The sequence below is a fragment of the Monodelphis domestica genome, chromosome 3 (genome assembly GCF_027887165.1).
Source record: "Monodelphis domestica isolate mMonDom1 chromosome 3, mMonDom1.pri, whole genome shotgun sequence".
NCBI lineage: Eukaryota > Metazoa > Chordata > Mammalia > Didelphimorphia > Didelphidae > Monodelphis > Monodelphis domestica.
In genome coordinates, this window is record NC_077229.1 from 381610537 (window position 1) to 381628931 (window position 18395).

General features: G+C 32.0%; 1 protein-coding gene across 13 annotated transcripts in view; it reads left to right on the top strand.

Moving 5' to 3' along the window:
* CTNND2 (catenin delta 2) overlaps nucleotides 1-18395 on the top strand; it is a 1175163-nt gene that overhangs the window by 704544 nt on the left and 452224 nt on the right. For all 13 annotated transcript variants that reach the window (XM_001364153.4, XM_016431422.2, XM_016431423.2 and 10 more), the window contains one exon: nucleotides 13319-13513. In XM_001364153.4, the coding sequence (XP_001364190.2) occupies nucleotides 13319-13513 (195 nt within the window). The remainder of the gene's footprint in view (nucleotides 1-13318; nucleotides 13514-18395) is intronic.

The window sequence follows — 18395 nt, forward strand, 5'->3', positions numbered from 1 at the left end:
CATTCATAGAAAAGTTGTTTAGAGGCCATGTAAGTATTAAAATGAGTACAGCAGGGGGCAGCTGGGTAGCTCAGTGGATTGAGAGCCAGGTCTAGAGATGGGAGGTCCTAGGTTCAAATCTGGCTTCAGACACCTCCCAGCTGTGTGTCACTTAACCCCCATTGCCTAGCCCTTACTGCCCTTCTGTCTTAGAACCAATACACAGTATTGATTCCAAGATGGAAGGTAAGGGTTAAAAAAAAATGAGTACAGCAATCAGTGCTGAGTTATTTTCTCATTTTCAGTGAAGGGCAAGATTCTCTTGAATTTAGCTATGATTAATCAACTACCAAGACTAAAAAATGAGAAGAAAATATTTTTGAAATCATACATTTATGCATTTTGATACTAAGATGGCAAATTGATCTGTTCTGTTTATAACAATCGTAATCACGTTAAGGGAAGGTAGACATTATATGAAAGAACACTGGATAGTTAATACATGAGTCAACAAGAAAGGGTTTAAGTTTTGCTTTTGATATATTTAACTAAGTGAATAGGGGAATCACTTCCCTTTCATTAATCAAGAAAACTCCTTACTTCTTTAAGAACTATTTTTTTCTCTATCTGCAACAATGGAGGTAAATTTTTCACCAGGAATTTCCCACAGCATTTAAATCACATACCTGAAATAAATATGTATGCATCAATAACAAAACACCTTCTACATATGTAATTTGTATTTTACCATATTTTCTTTTGTATAGATTACATATATTTATATTTACAGAAAAATATGCTTTGGGGATCAACAGATGAAAGTGCCTTAAAAATGTGCCTATTATTGTGAAGCCTCACACTTAGAAATAGATTTTTTAGAAGAGTTAGAAAATGCTGCACAGGACAGACAAGCAATAAAACCACACACATTAAAAACAAAATTGACTATGCCTTAGAAAAGAAATGACTTGTTACCAATTTAGCAGTCATTACAGGATCACCACTCAATGTATAGTCAGATTGACTAGTTAGAAAAAAAGTGCTAAAGTTAATTCAAAATTGGAAGAAGGGATATGAAGATGAAAAGATGTAACTTTATACAGTAAAGCTACTCTAGCATAACATGTTTGCTAGTGACAGACAGCCCCATGGAGCCAGAAAATCATCCAGAAATCTTAGCTATCAAAAACGTGTTATCCTGTGCAAAAGAAAAGAAATATCAACCAAGAGCAGCACCAGGTTAGAGCACAAACTTATTTGCAGAACATCAGGAAGGAGCAGGAGAATGGAAAGTTTCAATTAGTTTTTTCTCACAAAATAGTGACAAGAAGTTTGGGGAAAATAATGATATGGAATGTGACTAGTCTAAGAACCAGAACTAAGATCCAAACCAGATGACTTCAAAAAACATTTTGTACCTAATAGAAGAAAAATAGACTTGAAATGATATGGACCTGCAGGTCTCTTTGGAAATTTATTCTCATGAAGCGAGAGTAGTAGAGCTACCACTTTGAGATCTTACCAGAAAACTGTTTAATAATTCTTGCAGTAGTTCGAACAAAGAGCTTTTTGGTAAGTCTCAAAGCTCTATATAAATGTGAATTATACTTACTATTAAAATAAAGTTTCAGTCATTCATAGGTTGAAATCTCAGATTTAAGAGGAGGTACAAAGCCCAGAAAACCTATATTCAAAGGTTATTTCCACCAAAATACTTATTTTAAATGGCAATTTTCCCCCCATTGATATCATATACTTATAATTCCTGGAGAATCATGATTGAAACAGTTTCATGAGACTTAAAGAGTAATGAAAAGGCACAGGGTAGGTATAAGCTGTCATCAAGGTATTGGCATCAAGTACTTGCTTGTGAAAATGCATGCAGATATGTGTATATATATATATATATATATATATATACACGTGTGTGTGTGTAGAATGTTTGCAAGCATTTGTTAAGTGGCTTCATCAATTTAAGATTTATAAAGTATTTTCATTTTCTCAATGTTATTCCTATGAGAAAAAAGATATTAATATTATTATACCTATTTACAAATGATGACATTAGCATTTACTTTATGTCTTTCTCACAAATAGCATGTAAATATATACAAAATGCATGTATACATTTTCATATGCATATGTACATATATATACTATATGTAAGACTATAATCATTAGAATACAAATACATGTGTAACTTCATCCTGGAATATCTTTTCTGTTGGCCTATGCTTTTTTGAAAAATTGTGTTTGTTTTTTACATTAAGTTCCCAGCTATCTCCTTCCTTTTCTCCCTTCCCTCCCTGCACTAGAGAAGGCATCATTTGATCATAAAATTATATATAAAATGATATCTTGCTTGTTGCTATTTAACAGTTCTTCCTCTGAAGGTGGACATACCCAAATTATTCTTTAAACAATATTTCTGTTGCTGTATATAATATTCTCTTTGTTCTATGCAATTCGCTATTCAAAATTTCATTTAGTTCTTTCAGTATTTAAAAAAATTCATCAGCTCATCATATCTTAAGGTGCAATAGTATTCCATCACAACCATATTCCACAGCTTGTCTAGCCATTCACCTATTGGTGGGTATCTCCTCAATTTCCAGTTCTTTGCCATCCCAAAGAGAGCTGCTATAAATATTTTAGAACTTTAATCAAAGCAAACTTCTTGATCAAAAACAGACACAAAAATATTTTATTTAGAAATTTTCAGGGAGTAGATATTAAGCTCTCATGTGTGTTTTTGACTGCTATTCAGTAATATCATCACATTGCAAAAAATATAATCCTGGGTTGGTTTAAATTGTAAGAAGAAAGTTAAGATTGCAGAGTTATAATAAATCTGTTATATTGGTTCTAGGATGCATAATATTACTATGAAACAACTATTTTCTTCAAAAATTGAACTCTTTTCTGAAGTGAGAATAAGCTGTTTATAGGCTTAAAACAAAAACTATGTTTTCTGATTTTATCTTTTAATTTACTTAAAATTGGAGACAGGTGACTATTCTTTCCTTTTTCCTGGAGACAGTTCTTTATCTTAGAAATGAAAAGATTTATCTTCTCTACTTGCTTGCTGCATTTGATCTGCTCCTATCTCTGATTTTCTATCTCCAATCTTATTTAGCCCGCAGCCATATTTCTCCTTTCCACCATTTCTTCCCAGAATGTTTAAGAGTGGTAAATGTTTCTCACAGGCAATATTTAGTAGTGAAATTATGTATGATGTTTTGAAAGCATCTCTGATTTTGTATTAGATATAGGTAGTAATGAAATGACATTTAATACAGAATAAACATGACATGAACTCATAAAAACAAAATCTTATATATTTTGGCAGGATGGTCATTGAACTGGACCCACAATTGAATAGGAAGAAGAGAGGGGTCTGACTTGCCTTTAGAAAGTGTGAAGATTTTAATACTCCCAAATTTCTCCCTGAATTAAGTCATTTGACATCAATATTCTTTTTTTAATTCTTATTTGCCACACTGTGCTTGTATAAACTGGTTTAAGATGTTAAAAGATGTTTAAGATGTTAAAAGAATAGAGGGAAGGGAAGATTAGCTCAATCTTAAGTACTGAAAACTTGGCTCTATTTTATCACTAGTTGTATCTTCCAAAACTATTTAATCAAACTTTGATTAATAAGATTGTAAGGCTGTGGTTGTATGTTATTTGCTTAAATCTGCCAACAAATTATAGTGTGACTTTGGGAGGGTGACCTTAGTTCCCTCCATTTTCTTCTAGGTGTTTCATTAAGAATAATCAGTTTATTGAGAGCCAGGTCTAGATACGGTAGGTCCTAGGTTCAAATCTGGCCTCAGACACTTCCCAGCTGTGTGACCCTGGGCAAGTCATTTGACCCCCATTGCCTAGCCTTTACCACTCTTCTGCCTTGGAACCAATACACAGTATTGATTCCAAGATGGTAGGTATGGACTTTAAATAAAACCAAAAAACTCCACAAATGCAATGAATTTTAGTTCATTTAGTTTACATTACCATATCAGTTGATGACCTACTAACTAGTGCCAAAATGGAGTAACCATATCTAGCTTTCACTAAATATTTTTTCTTGAATATTATAAAATCATTCAGAGGCAGCCTTACAGCATGGTTATAATTCTTGCCTCTGATTCAGAAAGACTTAGATTCAAGTCCCATCTCTTATAGATTTTAGCTATGTGACCTTAGGCAAGCCACTTAATAGGACCACAGACAACTCTCCTAGACATTGAATTGTTGATCTGTAACAATCCTGCATTAGTAGAAGAGCTTTCTTCAAACAATATTAAATTATTTTAAGAAAAATAGAATTTGGCAGCATACTACTCATTAAACTGGACCCACAATTGAATGGGAAGAAGAGAGGTGTCTGACTTGCCTTCAGAAACTGTGAAGATTTTAATAATCCAAAGTTTCTCCATAAATAAGGTCCATAAAATTGAAACCAATATTCTTCTAGTGATACTATATAGCAAGAGAACGTGAAATGTTATCGTGTCCACAGAATTAAAGCTGTGAATCTCCAAAGAGTAATAGAGAGATGCATAGTGGGTATGAATAAACAGGAGCATATATAAATAAATGATATTAGTAATAAGGAGCTCTGTCACTAGAAGAAGAGGTGAACTCATCAATTAGCTAGAGTAAGGGTGTTGATTAGTGAATATTCACATTGTAGGGGCAGCAGATCTATCTATTGAAGAATTAAAATATAGGCAGTGATTCTGGCATCATTGGGAAACAGCCCTGGTTACATTTTTAACATTTTCTGGTTTTGAAATACATTTATAAATTGCCAATTTGAAATCATTGAGTTATAAATCTTTACAATTAATATTTCTGATTACCTTGTAGTTATTTTGCCTTTAATGATCTTACTAATGAGCAGGTCTATTTCCAGTTGAAGGAATATTTCCTTAATTTTTAAGCTTAAATGAACTATTCAACACAGTGATGAGGATTAGTTCAAATTAACATTATAGGACATTCAAATTGCTTTATTCATTAAATCAGTCTGTTAGAAGAAGTATTACTACATGGAGATCTCAGTTTCCTCATCTCTAAAATGATTTTTTAACAAACTTAAAATTTCCAGTATCATTTGAGAATAATATAATCTATATTTTGATATTTTATTCAATACCCAAAATGTATCAAGTGTAATTGTTTAAGACATCAAAAAAGAATGCCAAACTATTTCTTCAGAAATCAAATTTCTGAGCATCAGAAATAGACGTGTACAGCAAGACCAAGCCAAATCAATGTTCCTCACAGTTTAAATTTTAATAAGACTGATGTGGTTAATTTAGTCGACTAGCAATCATTTCTGTAACACTTCAGAGCAATGATGCATTTAGGCTTTCCAAAGCCAGAGATCTTTTAAATATGTTCACATGGAAGAAACTTGAATCATTAAAAAAAATCAAATAGTAAATGTCCTCTTACTTCATCCTAATGTTAACCTTAACTATGTTTATAATTATTTTAATTATATTAAAGTACAAACTAGTATACAAACTGTAATTTTCACTCTTCTATATTGTTGCTGTCATTAATATAATCTATATAAGTTATTCAATAATGTAATGAAGGGTAGCAGTAGCTGCCCTATCTTCAGTCTGAAATAGTGATGTGAAAAAACTTCATGTAGTCAAAATCTTAAAAAAGATTGAATTACAATGAATAATGGTTCTTGACATAATGAATAAAAGTCACAATTCTACAGAGATTAGGAATATAAATATCCTTAGGTTGTGTTGCTCTTTTAAAAAAGAATGCTTTTCTCCTGTGGAAGAGAAAGAGATACTTAAGGAAATATAAGGACTGGATTTTGCAGTGTAATCTCATGCAAAAAGGAGATAGAACTCTGGCTGCCAACAGGGAATGGGAATGGAATCTCCAGCTAAGAAAAACAGGTGACCAGTTGGGGATACAGCCTTTTTCATTCTGAACTGAGGAGGAAAGGAGCAATTCTCACTGAGCTTCAACCCCTGAAGAAACTCTAGGTGGTAAAATAGATTAGGGACTCCTGTTCCTTCTTTCCTAACCTATTATACCAAACCCATCTTCTAATAAATAGATCTTTTAACTCACTGAGGAACCAGACATCTTCTTCAGTGTACTAAAGGGGATCACAGATAACAGTCAGCTAAAGAAGAGAATAGTAACAGAGATTGAAGGGGATTTTCTCTTACCCTTTAGCTCTGTTCAGAGATCCAACTCCATTTTCTCTGGGACAGCTCTGCCTGAGAGAGAAGTGATGTTCCTCTTCATCTGTTCCCTCCCTCTCAGTTACCTGTTAAATTTTGGTTCCTGATCCCCCACTAATACACACTGATGGGTGATACCATTGTATTAATAGTAGTAAAGTAGTCTACAAAAAACAGATATTTTGCTTAAGAATATTATATTTGGGACTTAAAAAGAATTATATATATATATATAGTCTTATTCTTCCATTCATTCATGCAGGTCTTAATACATTCATTTATCCAACACACTTATTGAGTGCTTATTTGTGTAAACATTTGCTAGGCTAAGTCATAGGGGCCAAAATCAATAAGAAAGCATCTTGACTTTCAAAGAGCTCATTTTAATATAGTCAGATTCCCTGGACACATACACATAGAACAAACTAGAATACAAGACTTTTTGTCTTTAGTTCCAGAAAACCAGAACAGATTTAAGTAGAATCTATTATATAGTATAGTAATAGTAATTCACCACATTGTTATAGTGTTAACTTGGTGTGTCTTTTGTTTTTTAAATATATATGCAATTTTTTCATCATAATTTCTCATAAAATTCATTACTTGTTCTAATTATTTGGTCTATAATGAATTTTTCTAGCTACTTCTTGACTGGAAATAATGAAATGATTAAGAATAGCATTATGAAACATAGTGGGGAAAACTAGTATATTTTAAAAACAATCTAAATTTCATTAGTCTCTCCATCCCCAATGAACACTAATTGATGATCAATAGTATCTCTGTTTTTTTGGTCAATCATCTTTGATCACACATCTCTGGGTTATTGAAAGCTAGCTAAAAATGTTTCTAAACTTGGCCTTATGGTAAACTGCCTTTTTTCACCCCTGAGCATTCCTTAAGATCTGATAGTTTCATCCACAAATTTGTTAAGGGGTGATAACTTTTTCTGTAATAGTTCTCAAAGGACATCTACTAAGTTACATAGAAGGTACAACTTGCTTCTGTCCTGAATATTATGCTGCTGGACTGACTGAAGTGAAGGGATATAATGGACTCAAAAAAATTCCTGTTGAATTTAATCAAAGATGTACCACACGTTAAACCATATTTTCTTTTGCATAAAATCTATAAACAATAAAAATAACATATCATTTAGATGAGAGTTTTTATAGAGATAATTCAGAAAAGGTGGTTATTTCAACATTGAAAATTATTGGGAGATATTACATGTAATTAGAAAAAATAAAATATTATTAAAATTTTTAATGAAAACTAAGAGAAAAAAGCCATTCAGTTATAAATGTGATTTCTCCTCTTTTTTATAAGCAAAGCAGAATAGTGGAAAGTCATTGAAAATAGTCAGAGAACCTGAATTCAAAATCTAGTTTTGCTACTTCATTAAAGAACCTCTGTTCACAGGAGAACATTGTACACAGAAACTGATACACTATGGTGCAATCAAATGTAATGAACTTCTCCATTAGTGGCAATGCAGTGATCCTGAACAACTTGGAGGGATCTCTGAGAAAAAACACTATCCACATTCAGAGGAAAAACTGTGGGAGAACACAGAATAAACACAACTGCTTGAATACATGGGTCGAGGGGATATGATTGGGGATGTAGACTCTAAATGAACATCCTAGTGCAAAGATCAACAACATGGAAATAGTTTCTGATCGAGGACACATGTAATACCCAGTGGAATTGCATGTTGGCTATGGGAAGGGGTGGGGAGAAGGGAGGGAAAGAATATGATTCTTGTAACCAAGGAATAATGTTATAAATTGACTAAATTAATTAATTTAAATTTTATAAAAAGATATTTTCAAATTTGAAAAAAAAAACCTCTCTTCAAAGTGACTCATCCAAAATTAGTTAATTAGAAAAAGATTTAGTCCTCCAGATTCACATCTCATTGTTCTTTTGATTACACAATGAAATTTTGAGGATTGAAACTAGAAAAGAAGGGGGATTAAGTGAACAAAGCTCATAAGACACTTTGAATATGACAGATGATTTTATATTAGACAAATGGGCAGTAGGGACTCACTATAAGTTCTTTCATAGTAGGCTCAAATTATGAAAGTGTGAGATTGATATGGTGTTTGGGCTGAGTAGGTACTAGTTATCACAGCAAATCTCTTATGAAATGGTAAGAGTTTAGCCTATAGTGGTGATTTTTGAAATGTGGAGAAAGAGGAATATTGAAAGAAATATCACAAAGGAACAATCAGCAATATTGGTTGAGGGCTTAAATATAGAAGATAGGGAAGAATAAAAAAATTCTAAGTTTGGAAATATGAGGTCCCTTAGGAAAGGCTATCTTTTAAGATTCTGGGGAAATTAACAATTTGGCTTTTTTATTTAAATATGTATGTCACTTACTGAAGATATGAAATAAAGAGAGCAATGTATTATAATAAATAGAACATTGTACAGGCCACTTGAAATCTAATATGTCTCAGTCAATAGACATTTATTAAATGCTTACTATATACAGTATGCTGAGCATAAGGCAAAAGAAAGGCAAAAATTATCTGTGTCTCCATGAGGCTTTATTCTAATGGGGTTATATTCCAATATGGCACACAGACATGAAAATAACTGTGTGGAAATAGACTACACACAGAGAATACAGATGGTAATCTCAGAGGGAAAGACATTAGCAATTTGGGGGCCCAGGAAAGGACTCCTGCAGAGGTTGGGATTGAGCTGAGTTGTGAAAGAAGCCAGGGAAAGTCAGAGGCATAACTGAAGAGGGAGAAAGTCAGTGACCCAAAGACAGAGATAGAACATGATATCTTCAGCAAGTAGAATGCTCATGCATGAATGGGAATAAAGTTTAAGAGAACTAGAAACGTAAGAGATAAGTTGTAAAAAACTCTGAGAGATCCTAGGGGGAATATGAAGCCAATTTAGAAAAATCACTTTGGCAACTGAGTGCAAGATGAAATCGAATAAAAAGAGATATGTCAGGGAGACCAATTAAAATAAACTAATTATAATAGTCTAGATGAGAGTAGACTGAAAGGGATATATAAAAGAGATCTTTTGTAAAAACAAGATATGGATTTCCATTAGATAAGTTGGATGAGTGAGAGTGAAGAGTTGAGAATAACACCAGCCAAGCTGCTCAGCTTGAATGACTGGGAGTCTGATGCCCTTAATAGTAATTCAAAATATAGATCAAGAGTAGAGTCTGGAGGAAAAGATACTAAATTCTACTTTTAATGTATTGAGTGTGAGATGCAAAAGTATATACATTTTGAGATAACCAAAGAACTATCATTTATTGGATTAAACAAGTCACTTAACCTCTCAGCATTATTTGTTTCCTTTTAAAAATTAAAGTATTGGATTAGAACTGGCATTTTTCATACCTAATTTTTTATGACTTTGTTTATAATTGCTTTAATCATATGAAGACATCTCTATGATGTTGGTACAATTGATTCAGTGCTATTAGATGATTTGGGGAAGTGTTCTTTTTCTAGAATCACTGAATCTGGGAATTCAAAGCAGCAAAATTGTCTAATCTACAACAATAAAAATAATAATCTCAAATGTTATAGATAAGACAAATTATCTAGCCATTGCTTGAAGGCTTGCAGTGAGCCCACTTCTCCCAAGGCAACCAATTCTACTTTTTTTCAGGTTTTATTATTTTTATATTAATTTTTAATTTTTTTAATTTTTATTTAATTGATTAATTTAGAGTATTTTTGCAGGATTACAAAAATCATTTTCTTTCCTTCTCCTCCCCCTCCCATATCAGAAAAACAATTCCACTGGGTTTTGCATGTGTCTTTGGTCTCTATTTCCATATTATTGATGTTTGCACTAAGGTGACAATTTAGGGTTTATAACCCCAATCATATCCCCATTGACACCTGTGATCAAGCAGTTGTTTTTCTTCTGTGTTTCTACTCCCACAGATTTTCCTCTGAATGTGAACAGTGTTCTTTCTCATAAATTCTTCAGAAATTTCCTGGATCATGGCATTGCTACTAATGGAGTTGTCCATTACATTTGATTGTAACACAATGTATCAGTCTCTATGTACAATGTATTCTTGGTTCTGCTCTTTTCACTCTGCATCAATTCCTGGAGGTCATTCCAGTTCACATGGAATTCCTCCAGTTCATTGTTATTTGAGCACAATAGTATTCCATCACCAACATATACTACAATTTGTTCAGCCATTCCCCAATTGAAGAGCAGCCCCTCATTTTCCAATTTTTTTTGCCACCACAAAGAGTGCAGCTATGAATATTCTTATACAAGTCTTTTTCCTTATTAATTCTTTGGGGTACAAACCCAGTACTGCTATGGCTAGATCAAAGGGTAAGCAGTCCAAATAGTTCCAAATTGCCTTCCAGAATGGTTGGATCAATTCACAACTCCACTTTTTCATAGTTCTAATTATTAGGAAAATCTGGGGTTATTTTGTCCCTTATATCATTCCTACATTTTCCTCTTTAAAAGTTCTTTCCATTGGCCTTATAGGATCAAATAGGATAAGAATCCCTCTTCTTTAGACAGCTTTCCAATTACTTGAAAGACAGCTATCAATTCCCAGTTCACTTTCTTTCTTTTCTGAACATTTCTATTTCCTTCAAGCACATCTAAGAGCTGTTCCTCAGGCAGTCATTTTTTTTGTCAGAATTCCCTAATCATATTATGCATTAAAATTTATCTTATTGTTTATATACTGCCAAGCTTTAGTTTAATGGATTTATTATTTTGACCAATAGCTTGATCCATAATGACTATTCTGAACTTTGAAATAATTTTAGTTTTTAGTATTTTATTCTAATGTTGATATAAATTTCTTTAAATAAATATTAAATATTTTATGATGCTTATGTAGAGTTTATAAATGAAGTATAGTGATAAGTGAATGCATTGGTTAAATTTTCTTTTCAAGAAAAGCCATTTTCATGAATCATCAAACATTTAGGTCATGAAGTAATATTTTCTATTGTATTACCAAGGGAAATTGTATGTGAATTTTTTTTGCAAATATTTAACTGAAGATTAAAGACATCTTTTTGAAATGGATTATTTTCATTCTGTCTAGAGTTAGAGGATAGAATAAATAAATTTTAAAAAGACCATTTTACTCTTATAATCACATATGAAGAAACATATATACTACTTATCATCTCTATTTTTCTCTTCCTTCTTTACACATATACATATATTCAAAAAAGTTGGTTATTCATAATAAATAATAACCAAGTTAAAATGATTCTATTTTATTGTTTTATACAAATGCTTAGTACTATTTGTATATGTATATCTAGCTATATATTAATATTTTGTATCCATAAAGTAGTATATCAGTGAAAAAATATAAATCTGCATAGTATTATTCAATTAGGTAATAATTTTGTCCTATTCTACTTAAGTGTGATACCTTTAAAATTTGTCTACACCACCATTACCTTAAATTCATGTTCCTTTGTTAAAATTGCCAACTAATGGTTCTGAAGACTTATTTCCTGAAGGCAAAGGAATATGAGTATGTGTGACAGATAAATGATTAAACAAGTAGATTTTAACAGAGACACTGCTGAAAAGAGCAGCATTTTGGGACATGATTTCTTGGTGCATGTTTTTTTTTTTAATTTTTGAAAAAAAAGTTGAGAATGAAATAAATGCTTTAATTTGAGTCTGAGAATACCTTCTTTGTACATTTAATAAATTGCTGTTTTTAACATCTGGATAACCATGATGGCTTTCTCATATTTGTTTGCAAATGAAGCCATCTTTGCAATTCTTGACAACATGGTCATAAACTTCAGAAGTAACATGAATTGGCAGCAGTGACTTTACTGAAGGCAAATCGAAACTCACATCTGTGCCTGCAAGAAAATAAAAATCAAAACAAGAAAATAAACATGTGCATAGGCTAATATTCAGCTTGATCTTGGCACTTTATAAACCAGGTGAAATGAACCTAATTATGCAAAACAATTATTTTTAGATATAAATAATTTTACTGAGAATAATCCAAATGAGAATTTATTGGATTACTAACAAAGAGAACAGGCAAATCAATTTCTGCCCCTGTCATTTATTTACCTTTTTCCCAACCATTCAGCAACTTTGAGGGATGGTAAATTTGTTGAATTTGTTCAGTTCTCATGATTGGGTCAACCACTTAAAAGTCCCAAACTGTTGATTTTTAATGTGCATTAACTTTCCTAATAGTGACATCAATCTCTGTCTGTAATTTCAGAGCCATTGCAAGATTCATGTCTTGCACACTCCAGGTCATAATATTAGAATAATTACTCAACAGAGTATATTTTTCAATTTTGTGAAAGAAAGTAATGAAAATAATAGCATGTAATATGATAAGTAGTGATTTCCAAACTTTATAACTAACAATTGATTAATTAATGAGTTATTGGACATCATTTCCTTTTTCAGTAGTACTTTCATTTTGAGATGGCAGCAAAAGAAAATGATCTTATTTTTTAGCTGTGTTGACTGTTACTTTAAAACATTTTCTTCTTGAATATCTGTTTAATGTATTCATTTGCGGGGAATCTAAACTAGAGAAAACCCTAGCATTTTTGGTTCTTTCACAATCCAAGGGAAAAAATGCATATGAGGTAAAATGCTCCATCAGTTTTTAGGAGAAACATCAGAATGATTTACTTTTGTCATTAATTCATTTACACATCACCTGAAGTGATGTTTGTAGTAAATTTTGTGTTTGAAACACCCAGAGGGATTAGGAATGCACTTTTACCCTTTTGTTTTGTCTTTCTTATTAATTCTATTAGTGAGGATTCCAGCTACATTAGTGAAATTGTGAGAATGTGTTTTATTGGTTTTGTACAATAGCCATATCTTAGAATATTATTTTTCTTGTAGAAAAATAAGGATTGGGAGCAACAGTAAGACAGCTGGGTGATGCCACTAAGCTGATTAACTTGACTCATCGCTGTCATTTCATATTATTTTCTGTGCATTTCAACAATTGTCTTATTTTTTCAAATAAAACCCTAAATTTATTTTAAACATACCTCTGATGAAATCATTGTTTTTTGTATGGTGTTTCCTTCCTAATTTTTCTGTTTGTTCATTTCCAGCTGGGTCTCGAGCATCATACAGCAGCCAGCACAGCCACCTTGGCTCAGAGTTGAGGGCACTACAGTCTCCTGAACACCACATAGATCCCATTTATGAAGACAGAGTGTATCAGAAGCCCCCTATGAGGAGTCTCAGCCAGAGTCAGGGGGACCCTTTGCAGCCAGCCCATACAGCCACCTATCGCACTAGCACAGGTATGTATTCACTTCAAGGATGACTTTTCCAAATAGAATTCTTTTCTGTGTTTTCATGTTAGGTGTCTAAATTATTTTTCAACAGCTGACAAAAAAAAACCAAGGAAAATTCTATACATGGATGTATCATAGTCTACCATTATTTAACCACACAGTGGTAACAGGAGAGACATAAAAGGAATTCAATCTATCAGGCACACTTAAATAATTAGACATCTAGCTCTCAGGTCAGCAGCAGAACACTCATGAATTTTGACGTTAAATCAACCTAAAGTAGGTGGTGTTAAGATTTTTACTCTTGTTAATAATTTACTTATTAGATATGGCTATTCTAAGAGAGTAAAATTAAAATGCAATGCTTTAAAGCATATTGCTTTTACATTTTTATGAGCTCCTCTATCATCTTAGAAAGAGTAAGGATAGCAATTTACATATATACTTTGTGTATAGTACCTTTCAAAGTTGCAGGCTCATCTTTTAAATAATAAATTCATGTAACTAAAGCAATGAACATGATTTGCCTTATGTTAGCAAATGGGCACATATTCAGATTATACAATATACACAAAAAATGAGTGCCATATCTTATGATATACATTGAATAGTTTACTTCACTTCTCATGTTCAAATGTATTGGTTGAGTATGGGAGAAAATATTAAGCTAAAATGTAGTTTAAATACATATTAATATGATGTATTTTGGAATGTTTATAAAATTTTGATATATTCAAATCAAATCAATCAGTGATTGAATTTATTTTTTCAAAAAATTTATCTAATGCTGAATATTATTCTGGAGAGGTCTTGAAACTTGGTGTACACTGCTATTAGTATCTATTGAGATACAATTCAGAACTCAAGAGAGCAGAAAAACAAAAAGTAAAAAAAAAAGTGTATACTCTATTGATCTCAAACATTGACTTTCAATAACAATTGATGACTATGAACTGAAATGTATATCTTCATAGTTTATAATCTCCAGGGACTTTAATGAAATGTTGGATATGATCAGGAAAATATTCAGCTTAATTTATTATCTTAAAGTCACATAAGTAAATTAAATTTTATTTGGTCAATTTTATCCTTTCTTTGAAAGATCAGAAGAAGAGTTTCTATTTTTATTTTGCTTTTCACAAACGTAACATCAAAATGCATTTTCATGTACCAGCACTGGTTAACAGCAGTGAAACATTGCTCGGATCCTATCATTATCATTTTTTAAGGCTCCTCTCTAGTCTTCCTCTGAAAATGTAGAGTAACTTTGATTTACCCCAAATGATTTGGATTCAGGAAACTTGCAGCTTTCCATAGATTGTCCAATCTTTCAGTACTTTCTCAATGTGAATCAATATTCTTTTAGAAAAACAGAATTGCTTATCTTCAGGTTTTCTAGCTGTCTCAAAAACGTATGGGTACCAAACTGGATGTACATTAATTCTATTCTAAAAATCCAAGAGTATCCTGATTTTTCTCTTGAATATGGGATTAGAGAAGAAAGGTGCCTAACTAGAATGATTTCTAAGCCAATCAACTCTCATCCAGCTAACTACAGCTATAACTACAGTTATAGCTAATTCGAAGCAACAAGGATTTTTAGAACACCCATCATTTCCTTTGCATTGTGTTAGGCAGTGTGAGAAATCCAAAGAAAGTAGTAGACACCCCCCAAAAAAAGGAGTAGGCACAATGACTAGATTTGTTGGGAAAATCATATGTATATGCCTGAAAAAAATGAAAAAAATTTTCCAATGTTTTTGGACTTCTAGACTAGTTTATAAGCAAATGTAAAGCAGTATGTTATTCAATTTACTTGGGTGTTTGAAAGATATTCACACTGCCTTCTAAAATGAGCCTGAAAATAATGTTGAATTTGGATTGACTGAAAGGAAAAACATTCACATACATATTAGACAGGGAGAACTATAGTGTGAATTAAAATACAAGGTAGAATACAGCAAGGAGGAAAAAATGGGCTAGTAAGGAGAATGACCTTAATAAAATAAGCTATTAAGGTGACATCCTTAAAGAACCAACAAGTAATAAATTAGTTTATTTGGTTAAACTGAATTTCCTTGAAAGGTGATTTGAAAATTTAAATGAAAAAGTAAGAGCTGATCTGGTAGACTTCCAAAAATCAATCTTGTTTTACCCATACATATTCTCAAATCTCAAGATCATTTTAGACACTGTAAATTGTTTTAAAGTTATTTGAAGGAACAATTAAAGTATAAGCTTCCAGGAAAATTATTATAATTTTGTTTATAGTCAAGTAAATTATTGATGATTTTCTACTTGACTCCTGCATCAAAGTATTTTAAGAGGCTGTAGAGAAGGAAAAATGTACAATAAAGTTATATCACTAAGAGTTTTTCATTGCACTTCCATAGTGAGAGTGTCCAAAAATTATAGGAGGGATCACTCACACTACAGATCTACCTGTGTCTACACCTTAAAGGACAAATGAAACAGACCAATGAGAAACCCCAAACCTTTTTCTCAGGACCACAAGACTTGAAATTTCCCCTCACCACTTCAATTTATGACATCAATGTTGTGGGTGAACTTGTAAGTTCACCCTCTCAAGACACTATGGGAAAGAAAGTGTTCCTATCTGGGAGATTTTTTTTTAAATGATACAGCCTGTTTTGACTCTGCAGCCAATTGAAAGAGGTTACTCTCACATACAAGGAATAGAAAATGTCTTATTCCAGAAGCTAATCCTAGATGACCAGGGCATATAAACAGTCCCATTATTCCCATTATATTCTTTTTTCCCTAAACCTTTAGCTTCCATCTTAGAATCAATATGGTGTATTAGTTCCCAAGCAGAAGAGCAGTATGGACTAAAGAAATGGTGGTTAAGTGACTGGTCCATTGTCACACAGCTAGGAAATGTCTGAAGTTAGATTTGAATTCAGAACTTTCAGTCTATAGACCTGGCCCTCAATCCACTGAGCCACCTAGCTGCTCCTCCAACCCCATTATATTCTTATTTTAAAATTATGAACAAAACTTACAGCATTAGATTTTTAAAATAGGACAAATTTATTTTCTAAATATACCTAATATTCATAATCAAATTATTGTTTGTATGATTTGCATTTTAAAAATACTGTGAGGAAGGGATGGGTAGCATAGAATATGTTTCCTGAGAATTTTGGTTTGTTCAGCTCTTTATTCTCTAGACTCACATAATTCCTATAATATTGAGTAAACATAAGAACTCACCTTCGTTCATTAACATGTCTCCCATTTTAAAAAAGTCCAGGTTCCTTGAGTAAAATTGATTTGGAGTTAGAAGTTCTTGGCATTAATGCTGGCCTCTGCTGCATATGATGCTTTTGATATCGTGAGTCTGTGACTCATTTAACATTGTAAAGCTGGATTAGCTGATCATAAAAACACCGCACCAGCTCTGAATACTATGATGCACCAACTATGAAGTCTATGTTTCTATGAATTATGAGACCAATTAAATATTTTAGGAAAGAAAAAAAATTAAGCATACATGTTGGCAATTTTTTTTTAAGCATCAGATAGTCCAGAGTGGAATTCATTGCTTCAAGTACCACAAATTAGTCTTTAGTTATTGACTCGTTATGTTTTTTTGTTTCATACAATGCAATGCCCTGCTGTTACGGCATCTGCAATTTAGCAAGACCTGTTCATAAGTGATAAGGTATGACATTGCATGTCAAATTAAGAGATACGTGGAGAAAGTCAGAAAGGGAGAGACATGCTTCTTAATAGAAGCTAGATAGACTCTAGTGCTTACATAAAGGATGCTTCTAGAACCCAATAACCTTAGACAATTAATCTTCCAATAATGAAATGAGTAGGAATGAATAAGTGTTAAGGTATTGTTATTTCTGGTGTTGTTAATAACTGCTGACCAAGACACTCAGACTGTTTGGGGTAGTGTGAAATAGGGCAAATAAACTTAATATGAACAAGTTCCATAAACTAAAATGCGACATTGACTAATCACCTCATAAAAATTCTGCATTTTTCTCATATCTTGCTGATTGATTTTAAACTTTTTTCAAGAACTATAATAAAAGCAAATGAAGACTTTATAATATTTATGTAAATTAGAACAAATGAGAAAAAACTAGCCAAGGATGACTTTTTTCTTGGGTACACATATATAAATATACAAAGCAGAAAAGATGCTGTCTATGTAGTATTAAGAGTTTCAAGTACATATCACAGGAAGTACTTGTTTAGTACAAAAAAGATACTTTATAAATTGAAATTTGCAAATTTGTATGTATAGTGCCAGTACCAATCCCAGTTCCATGTACATGTAAATATGAGGTAGTGGATATGGACACCATTAAAATCTGAAATTTTATTAGCTAAGACATAAAAATTCTGAGTTTAAAAAATTGTATTGACACATAATCTAGAAAAATTTTTTAAATTAAAAATGTGTCTAAGTTTTATTGGCTCAGCCACACAAGCTCTATTAAATCTGCCTGTTAAATTTTATGAATTAGGAGTATCCCCTTTTATTATATAAGGTGTAATATCTTAAATCTCTTCTTTTTAATATGTTAAATATTTTAAAAATCCATACTTATGGGTGACCTCTTGTTATTTATGAACATATAATCATTTATAATATTATGTTGTATGTTTTTACAAATCCCATAGAGATTTCAGTTTCTGTGTAGAATGTGAACAGTATTCAGAACTCCTACGGAGGATAATATTTATTTATGAGTATTAGAACATATAATGATACCAAGCTAATTGTGAAATACCATTTCCTTTACAATTTGGTGAAAATCAAATGACAAATATTTCCTTTAAATCATGTTGAGTAATCAAAAGATTAATTTAAAATAATTGAGAAACAAAAAGATAAATATCTACTATT